Raw genomic sequence first — 27,706 nt, 5'->3', positions numbered from 1 at the left:
AAATCCCAACTTTTAAGACATCAAAGGAACCACAAGCGCAAGATGCCATTTTTCTGCGCTGAGTGCGGGAAGTGTTATCAGTCGAAAACAGAATTTTTTACACACCAAAAATCTCACCAAGGGGAAAAGCCTTATTCCTGTCCTAAGTGCGGGAAATGTTTTTCACGGAAGGCCCATCTTTCTCAGCATCAGATCTGCCACACGGGTGAGAAGCCGTATTCCTGCCCCGAATGTGGGAAATGTTATTCACAAAAATCCACGCTTCTCATACATCAAAAATATCATGCAGCAGAGAAGCCACATTCCTGCCCTGAGTGCGGGAAATGTTTTGTGCGGAAACCAGATCTTGATATACACCGGAGGACTCACACAGGGGAGAAGCCGTATTCCTGTTCTGAGTGTGGGAAATGTTTTTCACAGAGGGGCCATCTTTTAAGACATCACAGTTCCCACACAAACTCTTGAAGATTATTGATATTCTGTCTGGTTTATCCCCTTGAGGAAGTGTTTCTCAACTCCAGTCCTCATGGACCCCCAACAGGTCATGTTTTCAGGATTTCCCTCAGATGAAACAGCTGTGGTAATTACTAAGGCAGTGAAACTGATCAAATCACCTGTGCAAAATAATGGAAATCCTGAAAACATGACCTGTTGGGGGTCCATGAGGACTGGAATTGAGAAACACTGCCTTGAGGATATAGGTGCAGGGAGTATGGCATTTCTGAAACAGGACCCTCCTGAAGTGTAGTCTCCCCTGCTCTTCTGCAGAAGATTCAAAAATCATATTAACCCCTCGCCCTCCAGAGGATTTATCCCCCTTCCTGACCAGGCCATTTTTTGGGATACGGTGCTGTGTCACTTTAACTGACAATTGCATGGTCATGCAACACTGCTCCCAAATGAAATTTACGTCCTTTTTTTCCCACAAATACAGCTTTCTTTCGGTGGTATTTGATCGCTTCTGCGTTTTTTATTTTTTGTGCTATAAACAAAAAAAAAAAAACAATTTTGAGAAAAAAACAATATTTTGAACTTTTTGCTATTAAACATGTCCAGTAAAAGAAAATGTAAAAAATCTAATTTCGTCATAAATTAGGCCAAAATGTATTCTGCTCCGTGTCTTCGCTAAAAAAATAAATCCCAATACATGTAAATTAATGGGTTTACGTGAAAGTTATAGCGTCTACAAATGGCGGTATAGATAATGGGATTTTTTTTTCCCCTTTACTAGTAATGGCAGCGATCAGCGACTTATAGCGGGACTGCGACGGGCATTCATACACTGGGGGGAACTGACTTGGTGTCACTGACATCCCCAGTGACACCAATACAGTGATCAGTGCTAATAAAAAACACTGACACTGTACTAGAGACACTGGGCAGGAAGGGGTTAATGTGAGGGGCGAACAAGGGGTTAACTGTGTAAAAAGTGTTTTACTAGGGGGCAGGGGTGTGTGCTTCACTGTAAGCACACTGATCAGGATGGGTTAACATTTGGGGCGATCGAAGGGTTAACTGTGTGCGGTTTCACAGTAAACTGTGTATGCTTTCATAGTTACATAGTTAATCTGGCTGAAAAAAGACAAAAGTCCATTCAGTTCAACCATCAAAAAAAAAAAAGTTATAATCCTACACCCACAGTTGATCCAGAGGTAGGCAAAAAAAAACAGCAAAGCATGATCCAATTTACTCCTGCAGGGGAAAAAATTCCTTCCTGATCCCCCGAGAGGTAATCGGATATTCCCTTTCTACTGTAAGCACGCTACTTTGTACTGTGGTTAAGAAAGGAGGTCAATATTGCTTGCGGGAGGGAGAGCAGGGGAGATCAGATTATGCAGAAGCAATGGTTTTTCTTTGTGCAATGGTTGTACTATGAGCCTGCAAATGCAGCTGGAATTGCTTAGACCTCTGCGGCCGGAGGGCCACATGTGGCCCTTTGGTATATACTGTATGTGGCGCTCGGACCTGAGCGGCAGTCCGTAGTAGAAACCTTGATAAGGGTAATGGCATTGATCTCTAATGTAATATGTTCCCAGTTTTGTATCATCTGCAGCATATCCCCAGCAACAATGTATCTTGTCCACAATCTCTGACCGGGGCTGCTGTTAGAAATCATGGGGCCCCATACAGCCTACCTGATGGGGCCCTCAAAACCCCACCCCCCTGACCCTGCTTACCCAATTAAAAAAAAAAAAATGCAGCTTTGTTATCTTTCCCCAGCCTGTTATAGGCAGGCCATACATGATGCAAATTTTATAAAAATCGCTCAATTCCCCCACTGGTACAGGATAGTGGAAGTCCGCAGGTACCCAAAAAAGAAAAAAAAATCCCTAGACCCCCCCGGGGTGAACTGATGGGCCCCCCCCAGCCCGGGAATAATGTGACCACCACCCAGGAGCAGGGGCGGACTAACAACTCATGGTTCCCCCGGGCAATAGGGGATCATGGGGCCCCTGTGTCCTCACCCACACTCAAACCACACCCAAAAAAGCCTAAGAAAAATACCAGGGGCATCTCATGGGGCCCCTGTCCTGACCCTGGGCCCTCAAGCAGTGCCCAAGTTCCCGATTGGTCAGTCCGCCCCTGCCCAGGAGTCATGTACACAGGGGAACAGTATGTATGCACTGACTGTACACATGACCCTACATGAAGCCTGAAGCTGCTATCTGGGCCCCCCCATTCTGTGACCCCCCTACAGGAGGCCCGGTGGTACCCCCTTATCAGCGGCCCGGTCTCTGACCCTCATTTCCTCTATTAGGTCTGCAGTTTTGTACAGTCCTCTCAAGCATTACATACTGTATATTGAACATTGTGTGCGGCCCTTTTGTGGTGGTATTGGCTACATTTGCTTATAAGTTGACAAGCAATGGCTTAGAGAGTGCCACCTGCTGACTGAAAGTGGTAATTATGACATTTTCAGAGGAAACCTTTAATATATACCTGATAAAATGCTAAATTACAGGCAATGATTATTTTTTTTTATCAAGCTGTGTTTTTTTTTGCCTTCCTCTGGATCAACTGTGGGTGTAGGATTATAACTTTTTTTTTTTATGGTTGAACTGTCTTTTTTCAGCCAGACTAACTATTTAAGTACATGCATGTTAAAATGTAGACATTATTATTTTGTTTATTACATTTTGTTGTGTTTGGATATCTTTCTTTGTAATACAGGGATGTCTATCAACCACCACAACTGCAGTACTTTTCATTCAGGTGGAATTCGGCCCGAGGGCCTTGTGTTTCTTCATTGAAAAATAATGGCACCTGAACCTGTGTTTGGCGAACCCGCAATCCCAAAATGCCCGGGTGTGAATGGAGCCACCCTGGTTCACAAGTATGGGATTTGTTTTGAAACTCACAGAATCGCATGACAGGCTAGATATTTTGTGTTACTATTGAGGTGGTTCACACAGATGCGGTCCACACGTATTGTGTTTTGAGTGCCCTTATGAAAAAGGGACCTGTGAGAGTTTGTACCTGTGCGTTCCAGACTCGCAAGTGATAGAGTAGAGTGGCATGCGGAGATAAGTGTTCACATAGGATTGCTATGGACAGGAGGTTTTGCATTGAAGTCTATGGGAGACAATTTTGCATTAAAATCTATTGCAGGTTTTGCATTGAAGTCTATGAGATGCGTTTTCACATTGAAGTCTATTGGAGGCGTTTTTGCATTGAAGTCTATGGGAGGCATTTTAGCATTAAAGTCTAAGGAGCTTGACTTCCCATTGAAGTTTAGGGGCTTGACTTCCCATTGAAGTCTATGGTGCGCGACTTCCCATTGAAGTCTATGAGGAGTGACTTCCCGTTAAAGTCTATGGGGCATGACTTCCCATTGAAGTCTATGGGAGGCATTTTAGCATTAAAGTCTATGGAGCGTGACTTCCCATTGAAGTTTATGGGGCTTGACTTCCCATTGAAGTCTATGGGGCGCGACTTCCCATTGAAGTCTATGAGGAGTGACTTCCCGTTAAAGTCTATGGAGCGTGACTTCCCATTGAAGTTTATGGGCCGTGACTTCCCACTGAAGTCTATGGGTCAACTTCCCATTGAAGTCTATGAGGAGCGACTTCCTGTTAAAGTCTATGGGTCGCGACTTCCCATTGAAGTCAATGGGAGGCATTTTAGTATTAAAGTCTATGGAGCGTGACTTCCCATTGAAGTTTATGGGGTGTGACTTCCCATTGAAGTCTATGGGGCGCGACTTCCCGTTGAAGTCTGTGGAGCACGACTTCCCATTGAAGTCAATGGGAGGCAGTGTGTGAACCTAGTTGCTAGGACGTAATTTTTAATCACCATGGCGACCTTGCGCCTGGGATTTGTTGAGCCCTGTAACAAATTATTCTAGATCATTTATATCAGGCTGACAAAATGGCAGATTGCAGCAGGAGGAGGGTTAACTAGTTGAGGTCTGTGGAGCACAACTTCCCGTTGAAATCTATGAGGAGCGACTTCCCATTAAAGTCTATGGGGCACGACTTCCCATTGAAGTCTATGGGGTGCGACTTCCCATTGAAGTCTATGGGGTGCGACTTCCCATTAAAGTCAATGGGAGGCAGTGTATGAACCCAGGCACGAGGATGTCATTTCTAATCACCATGGCATGGCGACCTGGAGCCTGGGATTTGTCGAGCCCTGTAACAAATTATTCTAGATCATTTATATCAGGCTGACAATATGGCAGATCGCAGCAGGAGGAGGGTTAACTAGACCCCACTGATTTGAATACAAATAATTTTACAAGATAATTTTCAGTATGCAATTTCATTCCATGAAGGCTTTCATTAATTGAGAGAGATGGAACTTTCTTTTGGTGGTATTTTATTACCACTGCGGTTTTTATTTTTTGCTAAACAAATTAAAAGAGAACGAAAATCATGAAAAAAAAATATTTTTGGGTATAAAATTTTGCAAATGAGTAATTTTTCTCCTTCACTGATGTACACTGACGAGGATGCACTGATGGGCAGTGATAGGCTGCACTGACGAGGCTGCACTGATGGGCAGTGATAGGCTGCACTGATGGGCACTGATAGGCTGCAATGATGGGGCTGCACTGATGGGCACTAATAGGCTGCACTGATAATGATGATCAGTGCCCTGATTATCACCATAAATGTCCCTTTGTCAGAATTCTCAGGATCTCCTCTCCTCAAGCTGTGACAGCGTGTGAGGAAATGACTGCTGATAACCGGTAAGTCTGTATACAATGTGATTAGCTGTAATTGGACACAGGTGGAACTCTGAACTGTCTGAGCTGCTATTTAGCAGCAGTAGGTTTTCTTTTTTATGTCACTTTTGCACTTTACATGCAGGACTAAGTCATCCCCCAAGCATGTTATTAAAAGAAATTGTGTCATTTTTACGTTGCCCTTTAAACCGCATTAAAAGTCCCTCTTCCCACAGGACAATTTTTCAAAAAAATCTTTTAATCATTAGGACATGTTCCCCTTAGCAGTGCTTAGCTACCCCTGCCCTTTTTTTCATCAAAAGCTTCCCAACTGACCTTAAAGTATCCCTAAACCCACAACAGTGCAATCAGTCTGTAAAGCATGCTTGTTATACTCACTGTGGAACCTAATGGGTTAATCCTCTGCATTGTGTAAAAATGCCATTTGATCCTGTCTTCTTTGATCCTCCCCTTCTTCCAGTGTCCCCCTCTTATCTCCCGATAAGACATATCGTGTGGAGACACTCTGCACATGCTCAGTTTGGTGTGTATTGCTTGGGAGGTTTTTTTTTCAAAAGGCTGTTTGATCCTGGCTTCTCTGATCCTCCCTTTCTTCTACTGTCCCCAATCCATCTGCTTTTTTTTCTGGGAGAGTGCACGTGATCAGCACAGGGCCAAACAGCACTGTGCAGACAGAGGTCAGGGCTTCTGCATCCAATAGACCCCTCCCTCAACAGTAGATCCCATTCAACAACAATTCAAGGGCCAGCAACAACAGACCCCCTCCCTGAAACAGAAGACCACCATGCAAAAATAGATCCCCTCCAGTGACATTAGATACACCCATCAGCCAACATCAATAGACCTTTCAGCCCCCCTTGCCTTTACACACATTTAGTGCTGGAGGTGCTGGAACTACGTCCTCCATGTTCCTGCTGCCTAATACCTGAGCCCGATCTCGATCCAGCGATGCCCACAGGAGCAGCGGCCACCTCGCATTGGCTCCCGCTGCTGTCAATCATAGTGAGGAGGGAGTGGGCGGGGGCTGAGCCCCATTTTATGTGTCAGTGGATACACAGAGCGGGGCTCAGGAGCGAGCATGCACGAGTGCCCATAGCACTATGGGGGTACTGAGCGGGGGGAGGGGCCAGTAGAGCTGGCAGGGGAACTGAGAAGCGGAGGACTGGGGCTGCTCTGTGCAACACCATTATATGAAATATTTTCTGTTTTTAAGAAATAAAAATGTGGCCTTTAACCACCTCCCATCCGGCAGTTGTATATAAACGGCTGGACGGTGGCAGTGCAGGGTCAGGTGGCTGTTTATAAACGGCCTCCCCGCCCCCTGCTTGTGCGCGCTCCCTTGGAGCGCGCAGCACCGCGATCCAGTGCCTGCTGTGTCCGGAAGATCGTCGGACAGGACCTCTGTGCGAGGTCCCGATCATGTGATCACCGATTGGCCAATCAGTGATCACATGCAGAGTAGTAAGCAAGATGTCACTTCTGACATCATTGCTTACTACGTGTGAAATCTGTGAATGATCATAGAGTTCACATGGTACAGGGCTATTCACAACAGTCTCGTACCATGTGACAAGCTGTGACCAATCACAGCTCACACAGTATTTCTCAATGGCTGCAAGAATGCAGCCAGAGAGGATAAATGATTGCTTTTACAGCCTTTATAGGTGTCTTCATCACCCCCTACAAGTAGTACAGTGTCACCATGGTGACACTGTACTGCTAGGGTGACAGTATGTAAAAAAACCCATAAATAATAATATAAAAAAATAAAATAAAAATGTAAAAACATTTTTTAAAAATTATAATTTTTAGTTATAAACTAATTTGTTTTTTTTTTTTACAAAAATAAATTTTGGCCAAGATTTATGATGAAATATTATTTATTTACAAAATTTTATAAGAAAAACACTTTTTTTTCAAAATTTTTGGACTTTTTCATTTACATTGCAAAAAAAAAAAAAAAATCCGAGTGGTGAATAAACACCACCAAAATAAAGCTTTATCTGTCTCAAAAAAATGCTAAAAAATTCATATGGGTACAGTGTTGCATGACCGCGCAATTGTCATTCAAAGTGTGATAGCACTGAAAGCTGAAAATTGGCCTGGGCAGGAAGGGGGTAAAAGTGTCCGGACTGGAAGGGGTTAATATCACTTTAAGGATTTACTGCAAAGGAGTCAATGCAAAAGTGTACCAGTTTGTAGTGCAGATGAAGGGAAAAAAATGCATGTTAAAAAAAAAAAGTATATATGATTTATTGCAGGGTGCTGTCGTCGGGCCCCATTCACACCATCTGCGGTGTGGGGGCTACACGTTTCTGTGCTCGGTTCCCGAACTGCTCAGGAACACGCTCCCCACTTTTGATGCACACGGGGTGCTATTAATTGCTAATGACACCGCAATGCATCTAGGAAATGTTCATTCATTTTTGCCCGAAGAATTGCGTGGTAGTGCAGCAACAAAAAGTTTGGTGTGCAGCGATTCGAAAAGTCGTGCCGGCTGTACTTTCTGCAGGTCGTGGTGTAAACCGGCCCTTAGTTGTCATATGGAGGGGAGAACATATCAATGGAGATAGACGGTGCACATTTAGTGTGCTGTGCTACATCATATAATCTGTTCTGTAGGATGTATGCAGGCCTGCGGTTAGAGCAGGGGTCTCCACACTTTCTAAACAAAGGGCCAGTTTACTGGCCTTCAGACTTTAGGGGGGCTGGACTGTGGCCTGGTGCTAGTGGGATATTTGGTATTAAGGGGAGGAATACTGTCCCATCATTGGTGGCAGGGGGAGGAATAGTGCCCCATTATTGGTGTCAGTTGGAGGAATAGTGCCCCTTTATTGGTGTCAGTTGGAGGAATAGTGCCCCTTTATTGGTGTCAGTTGGAGGAATAGTGCCCCATTATTGGTGTCGGTAGGAGGAATAGTGTCCCATCATTGGTGTAAGGGGGAGGAATAGTACCCCATTATTGGTATCAGTGGGAGGAATAGTGTCCCATCATTGGTGTCAGTGGGGCACTATTATGGGACAGTATCGGAATAGTGTCCCATCATTGATGTCAGTGGGAGAAACAGTGCCCCATTTTTGGTGTCAGTGGGGGGAATAGTGCCCCATTATTGGTGTCAGTAGGAGGTATAGTGCCCCATCGTTGGTGTAAGGGGGAGGAATAGTGCCCCATCATTGGTGTCAGTGGGAGGAATAGTGCCCCATCATTGGTAGCAGGGGAGGAATAGTGTCCCATCACTGGTGTCAATGGGTGTATAGTGCCTCATCATTGGTGTCAGTGGGAGGTATAGTGTCTCATCATTGGTGTCAGTGGGAGGTATAGTGTCTCATCATTGGCGTCAGTGGGAGGAATAATGTCCCATCATTGGTGTCAGTGGGAGGAATAGTGTCCCATCATTGGTGTCAGTGGAAGGAATAGTGCCCCATTATTGGTGTCAGTGCGAGGAATAGTGCCCCATTATTGTTGTCAGTAGGAGATATAGTGCCTCATCGTTGGTTTAAGAGGGAGGAATAGTGCCTATCATTGGTGTCAAAGGGGGGAATAGTGCCCCATCATTGGGGTCAGTGTTAGTTCAGTGCTCCATCGTTGGTATCAGTGGAAGGATAAGTGCCCCAAGGGCCAGATGGGTTAGAGTATCCTTCCCCTATATACACTGTCCATGCCTCTATACAGTGTCAATTAGAGAGAGACGATCTGAAAGCAACTGCTGTTATATAGAAAGTTGTATATGGGTTATACTGCACAGAGTGATATATGGATATTTCCCTGCAGTGAGCTGAGCCTTATGTCTACTATGTGACCGCATGTTTGCATTGTGCGGTATGTCTAGTATAGCCAAGTACACATCAGCCCCGCTTGATAGCAGCTTCCATGATATGCCTGCAATCCATGTGACACTACAGAACACCCACCATCTCTAGCACTGTCATTTCAGTTTTCTGGTTCTCCTCTCCTCAGATGTCACAAAGAAGACATTGGAATAATATGAAAACAATGAACCAGTGAAAGGGCAAACAATTGTTAAAAGAAAGGATTCGGTCTTCTATGTATTTTCCTTGTCCATTGTTTTTTTGTGTGTCTATTGATCTCTATGGTATGGACTTCTGTCCACCTGTCTTATATTATATATTTGTTTAGCAGAATCCCTAGGGAATAAAATGGCGGTCGTTAAAATGATGTCACGCAGTATTTGTGCATCGTTTTTTTTTTTTCAAACGCAATTTTTATGCAAAAAATACACTTTAACCCCTCGCCCTCCTGTGGATTAACCCCCTTCCTGACCATTTTTTTTACGATACGGCGCTGCTTTAATGCAACTGACAATTGCGTGGTCATGCAAAATACAAACATATATCAAAGCAACAATTGAGACACTATGAGATGCAGAAATACCAACACTAGTTCAAGCAGACCAGACTATTAGGCAGTGTAAGAGTATAATATATACACTCTTTATTAGTGAGGACAGAGAAAGGTAGGACTGAAAACTGATTGGGCTGAAAAGGACTAAGTATTGACAAAAAAAGGACTAAGGATTGACTGGGCAGGTCAGGACTGGAGACTGATTGGGAACTGGCAGGACAGGATTAAGGAAAACAATACTGGTAACTAGGAAGGCAAGGATTGGGGAGGGACTGGGCAAGCCAGGACTAGAGACAAGCAGGACAGGATTAGGAGCTGAAGAGCCACACCACTATTAAGAGGTCCAGATACAACTTTATTCCATTACAAGATAGGGGAACAATCCAAAAAGTATCAAACGCGTTTCAGGGGTCCAAACGCCCCCTTTCATCAGGGCATGGCTGCCAAACAAGATGCTGAAAAGACCAAACGCTGAAAAAGTCATACTGGAAAAAATACTATTGAAGGTCCAGTTCACTTCTGGTGTGGTCACTTTGTAGTCAGTCAAGCCCTGATGAAGGGGGCCCCTGAAACACATTCTCTACTTTTTAGATTGTACCCCTGACATTTAATGGAATAAAGTTGTATCTGGACTTCTTAACAGTGTTGTGGCACTTCAATTTCCATTGTCTTTACATTACACTACAAGCCAAGGAGACTGGAGATCCTCCGGGGTGTAGGCACGGCCATCTTGACTAAGGGAAACCAGCAGTGAAGCGTTGTGGCTTCACAGTCAGTTTCCTGCTGTGAATACGTGAAGAGCACTGTGCTTTGTGAATGGGCCGCAGTCTTCTGGGATCTGTGAAGAATCCCAGAGGGCTGCAGGGAGAAGGAGGGGGCTGAACTTCCAGCTCAGTTTGTTGCCGGAAGTGGGAGATGGTACCTGTCAAAACCAGGTAGCCCTACAGATCCTGCACTATCTTTCCACTTTCCTCAACAGGACAGGATTTGGGGCTGACTGGACAGGACTAGACTAATGATGAGTGGGCAGGACAAGATTGGTAAGTGGCAGGGCAAGGCTGAGGATTGACTGGGCAATACAGGATTAAGAACTAGCAAAGCAGGACAAGGCTGAGGATTGACTGGGCAGTACAGGACCAAGAACTAGCAGAGCAGGACGAGGCTGAGGCTTGACTGGGCAGTACAGGACCAAGAACTAGCAGAGCAGGACGAGGCTGAGGATTGACTGGACAGTACAGGACCAAGAACTAGCAGAGCAGGACAAGACTGAGGATTGACTGGGCAATACAGAACCAAGAACTAGCAGAGCAGGACAAGGCTGAGGCTTGACTGGGCAGTACAGGACCAAGAACTAGCAGAGCAGGACAAGGCTGAGGATTGACTGGGCAGTACAGGACCAAGAACTAGAAGAGCAGGACAAGGCTTAGGACTGACTGGTTAGGACAGGACTAGGAACTAACAAAACAGGATAGCACTGAGATACCAGGTAGCCAACACTACATGGTAAAACAGACTTCTAAGATGTCACCTTTGGGAAAGGTAGGAAAGTAATGCCTCCTAGAAATAAGATTCAGCCAGAAGGTCTGGCAAAAATTGGGTACTTCACCACACGTGTCTGGCAGAAGGCTGGGTACCCAACTACCAGTGTCTGAGAAAATAAAATTCCCTGCCTTTAAAGACAATTGGCACCTCAGAAACCCTTCAGCTTAGCCAGGACAGATGGGGGAGATATACTGTAGAAGGCTCATACAGGACAGTCTAGAGAGTGAGTTGGTTCACACAGGACAGTGTCAGGAAAGAAAGGCAACTCAGTCAAGATATTTCACAGGAGAATATGGTGGTTTAGGCAAGACAATCTCAGGACAGACTGATAGCTCAAACATATATTCTATTCACATAGTCTTTTTTAATTTGGTCAGTCTCTATAGAGTCTAGAAGCTCTGGCAAGGTTGTCTCAAAGGGTATAGGCAGCTTAGGCAAGACATGCAACTGTGACCAGATCATCCTGACATTGACTACTCTGCATAGTTTTCAGAGAGGCTGGCAATTCTGATAGAATAGTCTTGAGTGGGACCAGCAACAAAGAGAGGATTATCATGGGCAAGAGATATGACCAATGGGTTTTTCTTAAGTGAGACAAGCAACTCAGGCAGTATCTAGGGAGACTGATAACTTAAATATAAGAGTATTTTTTAGAGTGGCAACACTATGAATCTTTGGTGAGACTGGCATCATGAAGTTACCATCAGATCTGGTCAGTAGACAACTTTTGAATGGACTCAAAGTGAATGTATTCTGGAGCAAACTCAGGATGCAGGACTTATGGAGCAAACTCAGGTTGTGAGTCTTCTGAAGCAGACTCAGGTTGTGGGTCTTCTGAGGCAGAATGAGGATGTGGGTCTTCTGGAGCAAACTCAGGGTATGGGTCTTCTGCAGAAACCTCAGGGTGTGGGTCTTCTGGAGCAAACTCAGGGTGTGGGTCTTCTGGAGCAAACTCTAGGTGCGGGTCTTTTGGAGCAAACTCAGGGTGTGCGTCTTTTGGAGCAAACTCTGGATGCGGGTCTTTTGGAGCAAACTCAGGGTGCGGGTTCTTTGCAGCAAACTCATGGTGTGGGTCTTCTGGAGCAGACTCAGGTTGTGGGTCTTCTGGAGCAGACTCAGGTTGTGGGTCTTCTGGAGCAAACTCAGAGTGTAGATATTCTGGAGCTTGCTCAGGGTGTGGGTCTTCTGAAGCAAGCTCAGGGTGTGGGTCTTCTGAAGCTAACTCATGGTGTGCATCTTTTGGAGCAGACTTAGAATGTGGGTCTTCCATGTCTGCATTTTGGATGTGTCAGGGCATAGAGCCACTGCAGCAGTGTTCAGTAGAGGCAGGATAAACAGTTGTGTTCTCCAATACATCACCTTGTCTATTGGGCCTTAGTACAGTGTGACAATTTAATTGTCAGGCCAGAGTTTCCGTTTTTTTCTCCAAATAGTTTCCCATAAACTTTTTCAGATTTTCCAAGTAACAATGTTGGTTGACCATTGTACCATGTTCTATGGACTTGTAGTAAACTATCCCCTAGTGATGAAAAAAACAAAACACCAACATGAGTGTATAAGGTTTCACACTCTGTCTACACTGTCTCTCCTTTGCGTTTTTGGCTGCCCACTTGTGTCATCATGGACCTCTTCCTGCTCCTCCTTAAACCGCCTACGCCATTCAAAAACACTTGATTTCTTCATGGAATGTTCACCATAACCCTGTTATAACTGAGCTCAAGTTTTGCTTGCACCTTTACCAATTTTCATGTGAAATTAGATGTTAATCTGCTACTCCAGATTCCTGTCACTTATATTCTGCCAACACACACACACACATTATATCTTCTACTACTCTGTAAAGTCAACTGGTCTGCGACCCAGGAGAGTGCATGTTAGAACATAGAACACGCTCGAGTGCGAATGACTGTGTGACTCACCAACACCAGTGCTACGCCACCGAATTCCAGGAATAAAATTGTTACATCTCGTATGTCAGGCTACCTATGTGGGATTCCTGTAAGAACGATGTAACCACAATGGTAAACTACCAAAGTGAAACAATGACTCCAGGATGAATAAAATATTTTATTGCGGGGAAAAAAATGTGCAATAATGGTGAGCAAGTGGACAAATAACAATAACGATCAGCTTAAAGAGGAACTAAACTCTCCAAGCCAAGGAAGCTGCCATCTTAGTCTCTGTTTGATCTACAGTTGCCATAGTGTTTCATGTGTGACACCAGCCATTGGATGACTTGAAAGTTCAGTTGAGAGCTAACAAAAGCAGCAACAATCATCATTCACGGCCTGCGTTAAATGTATATGTTTTGGGAAATAAATTGTGGGGGTTTAGTTCTGCTATAATGACACTAATACAAGTAAACCAGAAAAGGCAACTGACCCTTTAAGTGCAAGAGCAATTTAGACACACCACAGGTAGGATTAGGAACTAGCAAGGAAGGCCAAACCTGGATTAAATACTTGCAGAGCAAAAGAAGAAAGAAGTAGAAACTACTAGCATGGCAAGACAGAGAGGTAGAAAGACATGGAAAGACAGGCTTGGGAGAGAGCAAAACAGCACAAGGCAAGACTGGAAGTCTGAAGGATAGAGTAAGGCAGCAAGCAGGGCACGGCAAGAGAGCACTGGGAGCCAGCAGAGCAGAGCAGGACTGGAAGTCGGTAAGGCAGGGCACAATAGGACTGGAAGCCAGCAAGATAAAGTAAGGCAGTGAGCAGGACATAGCAAGAGAGCACTGGGAGCCTGCAGAGCAGCGCAAGACTGGAAGTTGGCAAGGTAGGGCATGATAGGACTGGAAGCCAGCAAAATAAAGTAAGGCAGTGAGCAGGACATAGCAAGAGAGCACTAGTAGCCTGCAGAGCAGAGCATGGCTGGAAGTCAGCAAGGTAGGGCAAGACAGAACTGGAAGCCAGCAAGGTAGGCAAGTCAAGACTTGAAGCCAGCAGGATAGACTAAGGCAGCAAACAGGGCATAGCAAGGGAGCCAGCAGAGCATGACTGGAAGTCGGCAAGGTAGGGCAAGATGGGATTGGAAGCCAGGAGGATAGAATAAGGCAGTGAGCAGGACTTGGCAGGAGAGCACTAGGAGCCTGCAGAGCAGAGCATGGCTGGAAGTCAGCAAGAAAGGGCAAGACAGGACTGGAAGCCAGCAGGATAGCGTATGGCAGTGAGCAGGGCATAGCAAGAGAGCACTGGCAGCCAGCAGAGCAGAGCATGACTGGAAGTTGGTAAGGTAGGGCAAGACAGGTCTGGAAGCCAGGAAGATAGAGTAAGGCAGTAAGCAGGACATAGCAGGAGAGCACTAGGAGCCAGCAGAGCAGAGCATGGCTGGAAGTCAGCAAGATAGGGCAAGACAGGACTGGAAGCCAGCAAGGTAGGGCAAGCCAAGACTTGAAGCCAGCAGGATAGTGTACGGCAGTGAGCAGGGCATAGCAAGAGAGCACTGGCAGCCAGCAGAGCAGAGCATGACTGGAAGTCGGTAAGGTATGGCAAGACAGGACTTGAAGCCAGGAGGATAGAGTAAGGCAGCGAGCAGGACATAGTAGGAGAGCACTAGGAGCCTACAGAGCAGAGCATGGCTGGAAGTCAGTAAGGTAGGGTAAGTCGGGACTGGAAGCCAGCAAGATAGTGCAAGTCAAGACTTGAAGCCAGCACAATAGAGTAAGGCAGTGAGCAGGACATAGCAAGAGAGCACTGGAAGCCAGCAGAGCAAGACTGGAAGTCGGTAAGGTATGGCAAGACAGGACTTGAAGCCAGGAGGATAGAGTAAGGCAGTGAGCAGGACATGGCAAGAGAGCGCTGGGAGTCAGAAGAGCATGGCTGGAAGTCAGCAAGTTAGGACAAGTCAAGACTTGAAGCCAGCATGATAGAGTAAGGCAGCAAGCAGGGCATAGCAAGAGAGCACTGGGAGCCAGCAGAGAATGACTGAAAGTTGGTAAGGTATGGCAAGACAAGACTGGAAGCCAGCAAGATAGAGTAAGGCAGTGAGCAGGACATAGCAGGAGAGCACTAGGAGCCTGCAGAGCAGAGCATGGCTGGAAGTCGGGTCGGCAATGTAGGGCAAGTCAAGACTGGAAGCCAGCAGGATAGAATAAGGCAGCAAGCATGGCATAGCAGGAGAGCACTGGAAGCCTGCAGAGCAGACTAAAAGCAGACAAGATAGGGCAAGGCAGGACTGGAAGCCAGCAAGACAAGGCAACATAGGACAGGCAACTGGAGGTTCAGTTGGCTGACTACAAAGCCCGTCAGGAAAAAGAGGGTAGTGGTCAGTTGAGACTTTCATTCCCGCTCTACTGAGTATGGGTGACTGCCCACTCAGTACCCATTTATGCAAGCTTTAAGTTACTCAGCTGCTGCCTCTTGGCACAGGAACCTCTTGTCTTTCATGGGAACTGAGATGTGACATAAGGGAGGATTTATGTGAAAACTGTTGTCCACACTCAATACACAAATACGGGTGATCACCAGTGTGAGCTCTCTCATGTCTACCCAGCGCCGATTTGCTGGAGAAGCTTCTCCCGCATGCTGAACACGAATAGGGGCGATCGCCGGAGTGGACTCTCTCGTGTATTACCAAGTCTGATTTATTATTAAAGCCTCTATCACACTCTGAACAGAAATATGGACAATCGCCAGTGTGGAGTCTCTCGTGCCTAGCCAGAGCAGCTCTATTGGCAAACTCTCTCCTGCACTCCAAACATGAGAAGGGGCGCTCGCTGCTGTGAATCTTTCGGTGCTCGTTCAGATGGGACTTTCGTTTAAAACCTCTCCCGCACTCGGGACATGGATAGGGTTTAATGCCCGTGTGGCCTCTCTGGTGCTGAACCAGATTGGCTCTGTAAGAAAAACACTTCCCACATTCGGGACACGAAAATGGCTTCTCCCCCGTGTGGCTTCTCTGATGTCGTATAAGATCTGACTTTGAGCCGAAGCACTTGCTGCATTCAGAACACGAGAACGGCTTCTCTCCCGTGTGAGTCTTCTGATGGGAAACAAGTTGTCCTTTCTGAGTAAAACATTTCCCGCACTCAGAACAGGAGAACGGCTTTTCTGGCCTATGAGTTCGTTCGTGGATGTCGAGAACTGACTTCTGTCTAAAGCATTTTCCGCACGCAGAACATGCATACGGCCGTTCTCCTGTGTGAACTCGTTTATGTATGGTGAGGTTTCTTCTCCAGGAAAAACACTTTCCACATTCAGAACAGGAATAGGACTTCTCCCCTGTGTGGATTTTTTCATGTGCGGTGAGATGTGATTTCCAAGGAAAACATTTCCCGCACTTTAAACATGAAAAAGGTTTCTCCCTAGTGTGAGATCTCTGGTGTGTGCTAAGTTCAGCTCTCTTTGTGAGACATTCAGCACATGCAAACAATTCACATCCGGCATGAGCTATCCGATGGGAGATGGAAGGTGAACGATCATCAAAACTCCCCCTTTGTGTAGAGAGATCAGCCAATACATCTGAACTATGAAGTACAGGATCAAGATCTGAAGCAATGGGGTTTTCTTTTGAGGAACAGGATGTGATGTCATCATGTTCTATTTCACCATATGTAGAGATAATGGGACATTTCTCTGAGTTTTTCCTGCTGGGTCGGCCATCTGAGTAAAACAAGAATAAAATGTGAGAAGAATTTTGTCTTGCATGAATCTAAAGGAGATGTATGGGGTTGATAAAAAAAACAAACAAATACTGTATATTCACTACTGTCCTGCAGCATTAGTCTGATGCTGCAGATTTGCCCCCAACAGCTCTAAGCCGAGAACTGAGCGATCAGATGACCACTGATTGCTCAGTTCTTGGTCTTCTCAGAGTGGGGAGTGGTGACTGTCAGTCACCGTTCTCCGCTTTGCCCCTCCAGTGCTCACTAGAGAGCCAGGTTGGAGAGGGGATGGTGCAGCTCGCTTTGGTTCTCATCGGCACACTGAGAATCAGAGGTAGCTGTTAATCTGTCAGCTGGGTGGATCCTGACAATATTGTCAGGATCCTTCCAGACCCTGGAGCAGCTCTGTGATATGCGGGTCACAGGAGAGCAAAAGAAAGTACACTCCTGTGACCCACAAGAGAAGTATGGCTAAAGAAAGCATTGCCCACACTTCTTTTAAGGCACATGTGTCGAACACAAGGACCTCGGGGCAAATCTGGCCCACCATTTTGCCCTTACACCTTTCAAGCAGCTGCGGCACCCCCTTGTCTCCGCCCCCAACTCAGCAGTGAGGAAGACAAAACTTCTCCGACAGATCCTGCACCTCTCTGTGCAGCAGCAGCACCCCCTTGTCTCTGCCTCGCCTGGTCTTAGCATTCAGCAGTCTCCAGCAGCCAACTCCAGTCTCCTCTGGACCTCTTCCAGGCCCTGCACTTTCAGCTTCCCTATTTCCAGGCAGCAGCACCAGGTTATAGGGGTTGCACTGTAATGTAAGGGAGGGTTGGGAACTCTAGACTTCTGATGGTGAGGAGGCTCATGACATCTGATGTAAGGGGGGATGGGGTGCTCTGGACATCTAGTCTTACGGATGCAACAGGCTCTTTGAGGGCCACCATATTGATGATGCAGCCAGCAATTAAATTGAGTCAAGTCTCCCTATAAAGAGAAGAATTATTCATTACCTGTCTTATGGCCAAGTTTTGCTCTCTTGAAGAGCTAAGCCTGCTGAAGAATTATCCAGCATTAGATGCCTGGCCCCTCGCTGCACACCACGACTCCTGAAATCACTACTTTGTCCAGTAAGGAGGACATGCAAGCATAGTGGCATACATAATCATCAACACACAATGACATGATGTGAGGAGGAGAGCCAGAGTCTAATAGCGGCTGATGGCTCCTGACTCCCCCATTGGGCACATACTGTCCACCCATTACTGTCTACTGACAGAGGAGGGGGAAGGAGAAGAGATTGTTGTAATGACTTAACAAGGGGGATCTGGGACTCTTCTCTGGGTTAAGGTTGCATGCACACTTGAAGGACGCAACGCGTTTGGTACCAAAAGTAGCTTTTTTGGCACTGGGATCTGGGACTCTTCTCTGGATTTAGTGTTTATTACTCACCTGTGCCGATTTGTGGAGGACCTCCTTCTTTACATGTTTCATCATCCTTCACATATGCCTCTTCTGATTCTTCTTTAACTTCAACCTTAATAGCAATTAGATCATCATCCTGAATAATAGAAAAATGGATAATACCATTATAATCAAGACTTTGCAAAACACATTACAGCCTTTTCATCCAACAAGATTGTGTGCAATTTAACATGGAATTGATGAAGAACATCAGTCTAATCTACCTGGTCCTCCAGAGGGATCTCCTGATCCTCCTGAGGGATCTCCTGATGTTCCTGTGTGGAGTCCCGGGAATACAGAGGACGGGGACATCTCTCTTGTGGGTTCCCATTACTGGATCCATCTGTAGGAAACACACACACTGACTGAATCTATTGTTTCTATGTCTTTATATCAGAGGATGTGTGTATCTAGGTGGATCCTCAATACAAGAAATGAAAGTCTCCTCTTACCCGGTGATGTGAGGGGCGATTGGTTCTCCATCATGATGTCCTCGTATATATCTTTGTGTCCCTCCAAATACTCCCACTCCTACATGGAGAAACAGACAGTGATACCTACACACACAATGATACCGTCACCATCCAGACACATCCCTTTGGTTACTGAATACTGTCCATTATTTCCTGGCACAGCTCACCTCTCCAGTTAGCAGCTCAATGATCTCATATGTGACATCCAGAATTCTCTTGACATTGATTTGGTCAGGTATCATGGAGGGACTTGGAGGATCCATATTAAGGTTGGGTGTCACATGGTCACCAGATGTCTTCTTCACTAACATGTAATCCTGTGTATTAAGGAATATATATTGTATTACCAGATCTGGCATTAAATCTGTGTGCTCGTGACAAAAAACCCTTACCTAATAGTTCACGTCTCTGTTCTATTAATAAAGGTAACCCTGACATATGTGACATTCCCAGAATCCTTCATGTCTCCCACCTAGCTTCCTCAATATAGATAAATAGTGCAACTTAGATTCCCTCAGCTCTCCAATCATCTCTACTTAGTACAAGTTATACTAACCTCATGTGACCTCCCAGAATCTGCCTCACCTCTCTGGTCAGGTCTGCGTTTTATTAATAGAGATAGGAGTGATGTCATGTGACCTACCAGAATCCTCCTCACCTCTCCGGTCAGGTCTGTGTTTTATTAATAGAGATGAGAGTGATGTCATGTGACCTCCCAGAATCCTCCTCACCTCTCCGGTCAGGTCTGTGTTTTAATAGAGATAGGAGTGATGTCATGTGACCTCCCAGAATCCGCCTCACCTCTCCGGTCAGATCTGTGTTTTATTAATAGAGATCAGAGTGATGTCATGTGGCCTCCCAGAATCATCCTCACCTATCTGTTCAGGTCTGTGTTTTATTAAGAGATAAGAGTAATGTTATGTGACCTCCCAGAATCCTCCTCACCTCTCCGGTCAGGTCTGTGTTTTATCATTAGAGATGAATGATGTCATGTGACCTCCCAGAATCCTCCTCACCTCTCCGGTGATGTCTGTGTTTTATTAATAGAGATCAGAGTGATGTCATGTGACCTCCCAGAATCCTCCTCACCTCTCCGGTCAGGTCTGTGTTTATTAATAGAGATCAGAGTGCTGTCATGTGACCTCCCAGAATCCTCCTCACCTCTCCGGTCAGGTCTGTGTTTTATTATTAGAGATAAGAGTGATGTCATGTGACCTCCCAGAATCCTCCTCACCTCTCTAGTCAGCAGGTACATGACCTCAAGGGTGAGGTTTAAGATCCTCTGGGTCGTCTTCTTCCTCTCTTTATCCGTATCATGTGGATCAGTCATGACTGAAGAAATTATGTCTGGTTCACATGGAAGAGCCTTCCAATGAGATTTCAGCAGGGAACTTTGTAATGCAGTAAACTTAAAAAAAAAATACTTTAATTAATAAGGGTGAAATTCTGGTCAGTCACAGTCCTCCATACATCTCAGACACAAGCACGTTCCTCTTGCAGTAAGAACTTTCCTTGGACCCAGAGATCCTATTGACAGCTCTAGAGCAGCCTTTCCCCGCCAGGGTTCCATGGAATCCTATGGTCCCTCCAAAGATTACTGGGGGTTCACTGAGCAGTGATGAAGTGATCTCCCCCCTGTTGGTGACTGCACTGTTCTGGGATCGATATCACATGGCAGGACCATCAGAGTGGGTTCAATGGAGCTTTTCTTCTCAACTCTCAGGAGGTAACCAAAGACACCGAATATCTTTTTGGCCGTCTGTAAGCGGAACATTCTGCCATCCAGTCATCAAAGTAAAGGACAATCTTCTAAGTGACTAACAGAACCACACCCTGGGGCGTGCACCCAGAGTGCTCTGTTCTTCAGACACAGCTGATCACGGATTGCGGTAAAGGGCCAATCACAATGGCCCTTTACCAAGTGATCAGCTGTACCCAACCACAGGTTATCGGCAGTCTTTTCCTCACGCACTGTCACAGCTTGAGGAGAGGAGAGCCCGTAACCCGACAATTCAAACAGCAGATGTTTACACTGATAATCAGTGCCTCCTCATCAGTGCCCATCAGTGCCTCCTAATAGCCCATCAATGTCCTCTCATATGTGCCATCAGTGCCTCCTCATATGTGCCCATCAGTGCCTTCTCATATGTGCCCATCAGTGTCTCCTCATCATAGCCCATCGAGAACTCCTCATATGTGCCCATCATTGCCTCCTCATAATAGCCCATCAATGTCTTTTCATATGTGCCATCAGTGCCTCCTCATATGTGCCCATCAGTGCCACCTATTAGTACCTATCAGTGCCTCCTCATATGTGCCCATCAGTGCCACCTATTAGTGCCCACCAGTGCCACCTATCAGTGCCTTCTCATATGCGCCCATCAGTGCCACCTATTAGTGCCCATCAGTGCCACCTATCAGTGCCTTCTCATATGTGCCCATCAGTGCCTTCTCATATGTGCCCATCAGTGTCTCCTCATCATAGCCCATCGATAACTCCTCATATGTGCCGCCTATTGTGCCTCCTCATATGTGTCTATCAGTGCCACCTATTAGTGCCCATCAGTGCCTTCTCATATGTGCCCATCAGTGCCACCTATTAGTGCCCATCAGTGCCTTCTCATATGTGCCCATCAGTGCCCCTATTAGTGCCCATCAGTGCCTCCTATGTGCTCATCAGTGCCGCCTATCAGTGCCTCCAATTCAAACAGCAGATGTTTACACTGATAATCAGTGCCCTGATAATAAGTGCAGCCCCATCAGTGCCTAATAGCCCATCAATGTCCTCTCATACATGCCATCAGTGCCTCCTCATATGTGCCCATCAGTGCCTTCTCATATGTGCCCATCAGTGTCTCCTCATCATAGCCCATCGAGAACTCCTCATATGTGCCCATCATTGCCTCCTCATAATAGCCCATCAGTGCCTCCTCATATGTGCCCATCAGTGCCACCTATTAGTGCCCATCAGTGCCACCTATCAGTGCCTCCTCATATGTGCCCATCAGTGCCACCTATTAGTGCCCACCAGTGCCACCTATCAGTGCCTTCTCATATGTGCCCATCAGTGCCACCTATTAGTGCCCATCAGTGCCACCTATCAGTGCCTTCTCATATGTGCCCATCAGTGCCTTCTCATATGTGCCCATCAGTGTCTCCTCATCATAGCCCATCAATAACTCCTCATATGTGCCGCCTATTGTGCCTCCTCATATGTGCCTATCAGTGCCACCTATTAGTGCCCATCAGTGCCTTCTCATATGTGCCCATCAGTGCCCCTATTAGTGCCCATCAGTGCCTCCTATGTGCTCATCAGTGCCGCCTATCAGTGCCTCCTATGTGGTCATCAGTGCCGCCTATTAGTGCCCATCAGTGCAGCCTATCAGTGCCTCCTCATCATAGCCCATCAGTGCTGCCTATCAGTGGTCATTAGTGCAGCGTCATCAGGGAAGGAGAATAATTACTTATTTGCAAAATTTTATAACAGAAACTAAGAAAAACTTTTTTTCCCAAATTTTTGGTCTTTTTTGTTTGTTAAAGTGGTAGTAAACTCTTTTTTAATACTTTTACCTTCAGGTAAGCTTATAATAATGCACCGTTTAGGGGATACTCTCTTTTTGATATTCGGCACATGCACTCTGAAAGAATAGCATACCCGTACCGTTCCTTCAGAGCACTGTGCACTGGCCAGGGACTCCCACGCGCTTGTGGGAGAGTGACGTCATCGCGTCTCAGCCAGTCAGATGGCCGGAGCTCACAAACCCAGAAGGAAGACCGGGTGAAGATGGAAGCCTCTGCAGTGGAGACAGCGTGCCGCTGGAGGGCTTCCTTCTAAGGTAAGTCCTTCATAATGTGCTAGTACGCGATGCAGAATATGACATTACCTTGCAGAGGATTTTTTTTAAATTGTTCCTAAACCCAGGACCCTGCATTCACTATATCCGCTCTCTCCGGACCCCGCATTCACTATATCCGCTCTTTCCGGACCCCGCATTCACTATATCCGCTCTCCCTGGACCCCGCATTCACTATATCCGCTCTCCCTGGACCCCGCATTCACTATATCCGTTCTCCCTGGACCCCGCATTCACTATATCCACTCTCCCTGGACCCCGCATTCACTATATCTGGTCTCCCTGGACCCTGCGTTCACTATATCCGCTCTCCCCGGACCCTGCATTCACTATATCTGGTCTCCCTGGACCCTGCAATCACTATATCCGGTCTCCCTGGACCCTGCATTCACTACATCCGCTCTCCCCGGACCCTGCATTCACTATATCCGCTCTCCCCGTACCCTGCATTCACTATATCCGCTCTCCCCGGACCCTGCATTCACTATATCCGCTCTCCCCGGACCCTGCATTCACTATATCCGCTCTCCCCGGACCCTGCATTCACTATATCCGCTCTCCCCGGACCCTGCATTCATTATATCCGCTCTCCCCGGACCCTGCATTCATTATATCCACTCTCCCCGGACCCCGCATTCACTATATCTGGTATCCCTGGACCCTGCATTCACTACATCCGGTCTCCCCGGACCCCGCATTCACTATATCCCCTCTCCCCGGACCCTGCATTCACTATATCCACTCTCCCTGGACCCCGCATTCACTATATCTGGTCTCCCCGGACCCTGCATTCACTACATCCACTCTCCCCGGACCCCGCGTTCACTATATCTGGTCTCCCTGGACCCTGCATTCACTACATCCACTCTCCCCGGACCCTGCATTCACTATATCCGCTCTCCCCGAACCCTGCATTCACTATATCCGCTCTCCCCGGACCCCGCATTCACTATATCTGGTGTCCCTGGACCCTGCATTCACTATATCCGCTCTCCCTGGACCCTGCATTCACTATATCTGGTCTCCCATAGTACACACAACATGGAAATGCAATTATTTTAGTAAATATAAACTGCTAAATACCTTTTCTCATCAGCAGTATATAGCAGTCTTGTGATTTCAGCTGAGCACTGGTTGAAGCTTGTAGGAGTTTTCTTTCTCTTTTAGGAGGATGCAGAACCCCTGACCTCAGTTTGGACAGTGTTGATTGATCCTGCGCTGATTACATGCACCCTCCTAAGAAAAAAAAAAACAACCTCTCTAGCAATACACACTGAATTGGGCATGTGCATGTGACCACGGGCTCGTTCTGTATCAGGTGGTCATTTCAACAAGAGGAGGGGCAGAGAAGCCAGGATTAAACAGCCTTTTCACACAATGCAGAGGATTAACCCCTTAGGTTCCACAGTGAGTATAACAAGCATGCTTTACTGCATCTACAGACTGATTGTACTGTTGTGTTTAGCAGGGGCAGACTGACCATTTGGAAACTCGGCACTTCCCGAGGGCCCGGGGTCAGTAGGGAGCCCCATGAGATGCCCCTGGTACCTTTTTCAAAGGCTTTTTTGAGTTTGGGCAAGGACACAGGGGCCCCATGATCCCCTATTGCCCGGGGGCCCCATGAGTTATCAGTCCGCCCCTGGGGTTTAGTAACACTTTAAGTTGTGGTTTACTACCACAGTAAGCAAAAAATTAAAAACCCCAGTGGTGATTAAATACCACCAAAAGAAAACTGTCTCAAAAAAAAAAAAAAAAAAAAAAAAAAGAATTTAATTTTGGTACAGTGTTTCATGACCGTGCAATTGTCATTCAAAGTGCGACAGCTGAAAATTGGCCTGGGCAGGAAGGGGGTGCCCGGTATTGAATTGGTCAAAGTTGAGCAAGTTACCTTGTTGAAAAAGGCCCAGCGTCTACAGAGCGCAATAGCTGAAGGTGAATTCTACGCACCGAACCGGATACATTCATTGGACGTTACATAGGGCTCTCAGCTCTTAAGATTCGATGATCGTATGTGTATGCCATTAGGGGAGCACCCCCCTCTGTTTTTCTGTAATGCAAAATTTGTGTGAATTTTGGGTTCCTAGTAGAGAATACACAACGCCATGCATTTTATATTTTGCACTGCTGCACTTTCTATACACCCCAACATCACTCCATTTCAGTCCCCATATTGCCCAGATTAAACTAATATTAATAATATCAGGACTATATACATTGAACCAACCTACCTGTCCCAGCTTGCACTGTGACAGTAAGTACACAATGGACAGAGCAGGGGAATCTGGCACCTGCGCCCTTCTATCAATTCTCTAAAAATTCCAATTGAGCCACAACAAAATGGCGTCTGCTCTACTTCCTGCCCTTGCCTTCTGTGCTACAAGAAAATGGCCGCTTACTCTGCTACGGGTCCTCTTTGGTACCAACCAAGGCAGACGTTCTGTAGGCAGCCAGAACTTGCAGTGAGCGGTCTCTGGCCAGCAGAGGGCGCAGGTCGGAGCTTTCCTTCTGCCGTATTTTAATAGGAACTGATGAATATTCATGAGGTGGGGGGGGCAGAGGAAGGTGGGGTCTGGGTGTGCCCCCCTACCTATAGAATTGGGAGTACATATAGTGGAGGTGGGGCAGCCCAGGGAGTTATGGGATCAAGTGTTGATGTTTTACTCCCTTCGTGACTATGGCCATTTTTTTCGCTATTTGGCACTGCGCTACTTTACCTGGCAATTGTGCGGTCATGCGACGCTGTACCCTAACAAAATGCATATCGTTTTTTCACACAAATAGAGCTATCTCTTGGTGGCATTTGATCCCTGCTGGTGTTTATTTGAATTTTTTTTATTATATAAATGAAAAAAAACTGAAAATTTTGGGGAAAAATATATTTTTTTACTTTCCGCGATAAAACCAGGGCATTTTTTCAGTGGGAACGAGGTTCCAGCACCTCCAGCACTGAATGTATGTAATGGCAAGGGGTGCTGGAAGATCTGTTAATGCTGGCTGCTGGGTATTCTATTGTTGCTGGAGAGTATCTATTGTTGCTGGTGGGAGGGCTTATTTTGTTGGGGGGAGTCATTTGTTTTTGGAAGGGATCTACTATTGAGTTAGGGGTCTATTGTTGCTGGCTGCTGGAGAGTCTATTGATGCTGGCTGCTGGGAATTCTGTTGCTGCCAGGGGTCTATTGTTGCTGGGGGTAGAATCTACTGTTGCTGGGGGAGAGGTTATTTTGCTGGGGAGGGGGTCAATTGTTTCTGGAAGGGAATCTACTGTTGAGGGGGGGTCTACTGTTGCTGGCGGCTGAGGGTCTTTTGTTGCTGGAAGGCATCTATTTTGTGTGGCTGTCTATAGTTGCTGGAAAGATCTGTTGATGCTGGTGTGGGATCTATTGTTTCTGGGGGGAATCATTTCTTGCTGGAAGGGATCTACTGTTGAGTTAGGGGTCTATTGTTGCTGGCTGCTGGAAAGTCTATTCTTGCTGGCTGCTGGGAAATCTGTTGCTGCCAAGGGTCTATTGTTGCTGGGGGAGGGGTTATTTTGCGGGGGGGGGGCTCAATTGTTGCTGGAATGGATCTACTGTTGAGGAGGGTCTACTGTTGCTGGCTGCTGAGGGTCTATTGTTGCTGGAAGGCATCTACTTTTTCTGGGAGAGTCATTTCTTGCTGGTAGGGATCTACTGTTGCATTAGAGGTCTATTGTTGCTGGCTGCTGGAGAGTCTATTGATGCTGGCTGCTGCGAAATCTGTTGCTACCAGGGTCTATTGTTGCTGGGGGGATGAGTTCTTTTGCTGGGGGGGTCAATTGTTGCTGGAAGGGATCTAATGTTGAGGGGGTCTGCTGTTGCTAGCTGCTGGGGGTCTATTATTGGTGGAAGGCATCTGTTTTTTGCGGCTGTCTATTGTTGCTGGTGTGGGATCTATTGTTTCTGTGAGGAGTCATTTGTTTTTGGAAGGGATCTACTGTTGGGTTAGGGGTCTATTGTTGCTGGCTGCTGGAGAGTCTATTGATGCTGGCTGCTGGGAAATCTGTTTCTGCCAGGGGTCTATTGTTGCAGTGGGGATCTATTGTTGAGGGGGGTCTACTGTTGCTGGATGCTGGGGGTCTATTGTTGCTGGAAGGCATCTGTTTTGTGCGGCTGTCTATTATTGCTGGTGTTGGATCTATTGTTTATTGGGGGGGATTCATTTGTTTCTGGAAGGAATCTACTGTTGAGTTAGGGGTCCATTGTTGCTGGCTGTTGGAGAGTCTATTGATGCTGGCCGCTGGGAAATCTGTTTCTGCCAGGCGTCTATTGTTGCAGTGGAGGATCTATTGTTGCAGTGGGGAGGTGTTATTTTGCTGGAGGGGGGGCAATTTTTGCTGGAAGGGATCTACTATTAAGGGGGTTCTACTGTTGCTGTATGCCGGGGGTCCATTGTTGCTGAAAGGCATCTATTTTGTACGTCTGTCTATTGTTGCTGGAAAGATCTGTTGTTGCTGGTGTAGGATCTATTGTTGCTGAGGGGGAGAAGTCATTTGTTGCCGGTAAGGATCTACTGTTGCATTAGGGGTCTATTGTTTCTGGCTGCTGGAGAGTCTAGAGATGTTGGCTGCTGGGAAATCTGTTTCTGCCAGGGGTCTATTGTTGCAATGGGGGATCTATTGTTGCTGGGGGATAGGTTATTTTGCTGGATGGGGCAATTGTTGCTGGAAGGGATCTACTGTTGAGGGGGGTCTACTGTTTCTGGCTGCTGAGGGTCTATTGTTGTACGGTTGTCAACTGGAAAGATCTGTTGTTGCTGGGGGAGTCATTTGTTGCAGGAAAGGATCTACTGTTCAGTTAGAGGTCTATTGTTGCTGGCTGCTGGGAAATCTGTCTCTGCTAGGGGTCTATTGTTGCAGTGGGGGATCTGTTGTTGCTGGGGGAGAGGTTATTTTGCTGGAAGGGATCTACTGTTGATGTGGGTCTATGTTTGCTAGCTGCTGGGGGTCTGTTGCTGCTGGAAGGCATCTGTTTCGTGTGGCTGTCTATTGTTGCTGGAAAGATCTGTTGTTGCTGGAGTAGGATCTATTGTTGCTGGGAGAGTCATTTCTTGCTGGTAGGGATCTAATGTTGAGTTATGGGTCTACTGTTGCTGGCTGCTGGGAAATCTGTTGCTGCCAGGGGTCTATTGTTGCTGTGGGTGGCATCTATTGTTTGCTGGGGGGAGGGGAGAATTTGCTGGGGGAGGTAAATTGTTGCTGGAAGGGATCTATTG

General features: G+C 46.5%; 2 protein-coding genes across 2 annotated transcripts in view; one reads left to right on the top strand and one right to left on the bottom strand.

The window, feature by feature from the left end:
* The window catches only part of LOC149466156 (uncharacterized), a 67,461-nt gene extending 64,268 nt beyond the window's left edge, over nucleotides 1–3,193 (top strand). The window contains exon 18 of the mRNA XM_089672704.1: nucleotides 104–3,193. Coding sequence (XP_089528830.1) covers nucleotides 104–465 — 362 coding nt within the window. The 3' untranslated portion in view covers nucleotides 466–3,193. The remainder of the gene's footprint in view (nucleotides 1–103) is intronic.
* Nucleotides 3,194–13,147: 9,954 nt separating this feature from the next.
* LOC149466155 (uncharacterized) lies at nucleotides 13,148–24,837 on the bottom strand. The gene is made up of 9 exons (XM_089672783.1): nucleotides 24,706–24,837; nucleotides 24,366–24,524; nucleotides 23,561–23,713; nucleotides 19,858–20,031; nucleotides 18,791–18,940; nucleotides 18,603–18,681; nucleotides 18,375–18,493; nucleotides 18,139–18,247; nucleotides 13,148–16,693 (listed from the first exon to the last, which is right to left on the bottom strand). The coding sequence occupies exons 4-9, from the start codon at nucleotides 19,951–19,953 to the stop codon at nucleotides 15,438–15,440; spliced, it is 1,809 nt and encodes a 602-aa protein (XP_089528909.1). The 5' UTR covers nucleotides 19,954–20,031; nucleotides 23,561–23,713; nucleotides 24,366–24,524; nucleotides 24,706–24,837; the 3' UTR covers nucleotides 13,148–15,437.
* Nucleotides 24,838–27,706: the final 2,869 nt, after the last annotated feature.

This window comes from Staurois parvus, unplaced genomic scaffold (assembly GCF_062004578.1).
Source record: "Staurois parvus isolate SC_StPar_1 unplaced genomic scaffold, SC_StPar_1.0 ptg000132l, whole genome shotgun sequence".
Classification (NCBI taxonomy): Eukaryota; Metazoa; Chordata; class Amphibia; order Anura; family Ranidae; genus Staurois; species Staurois parvus.
Note: the sequence above shows the minus strand (reverse complement) of the source record. Positions and strands in the feature narration are given on the sequence as shown.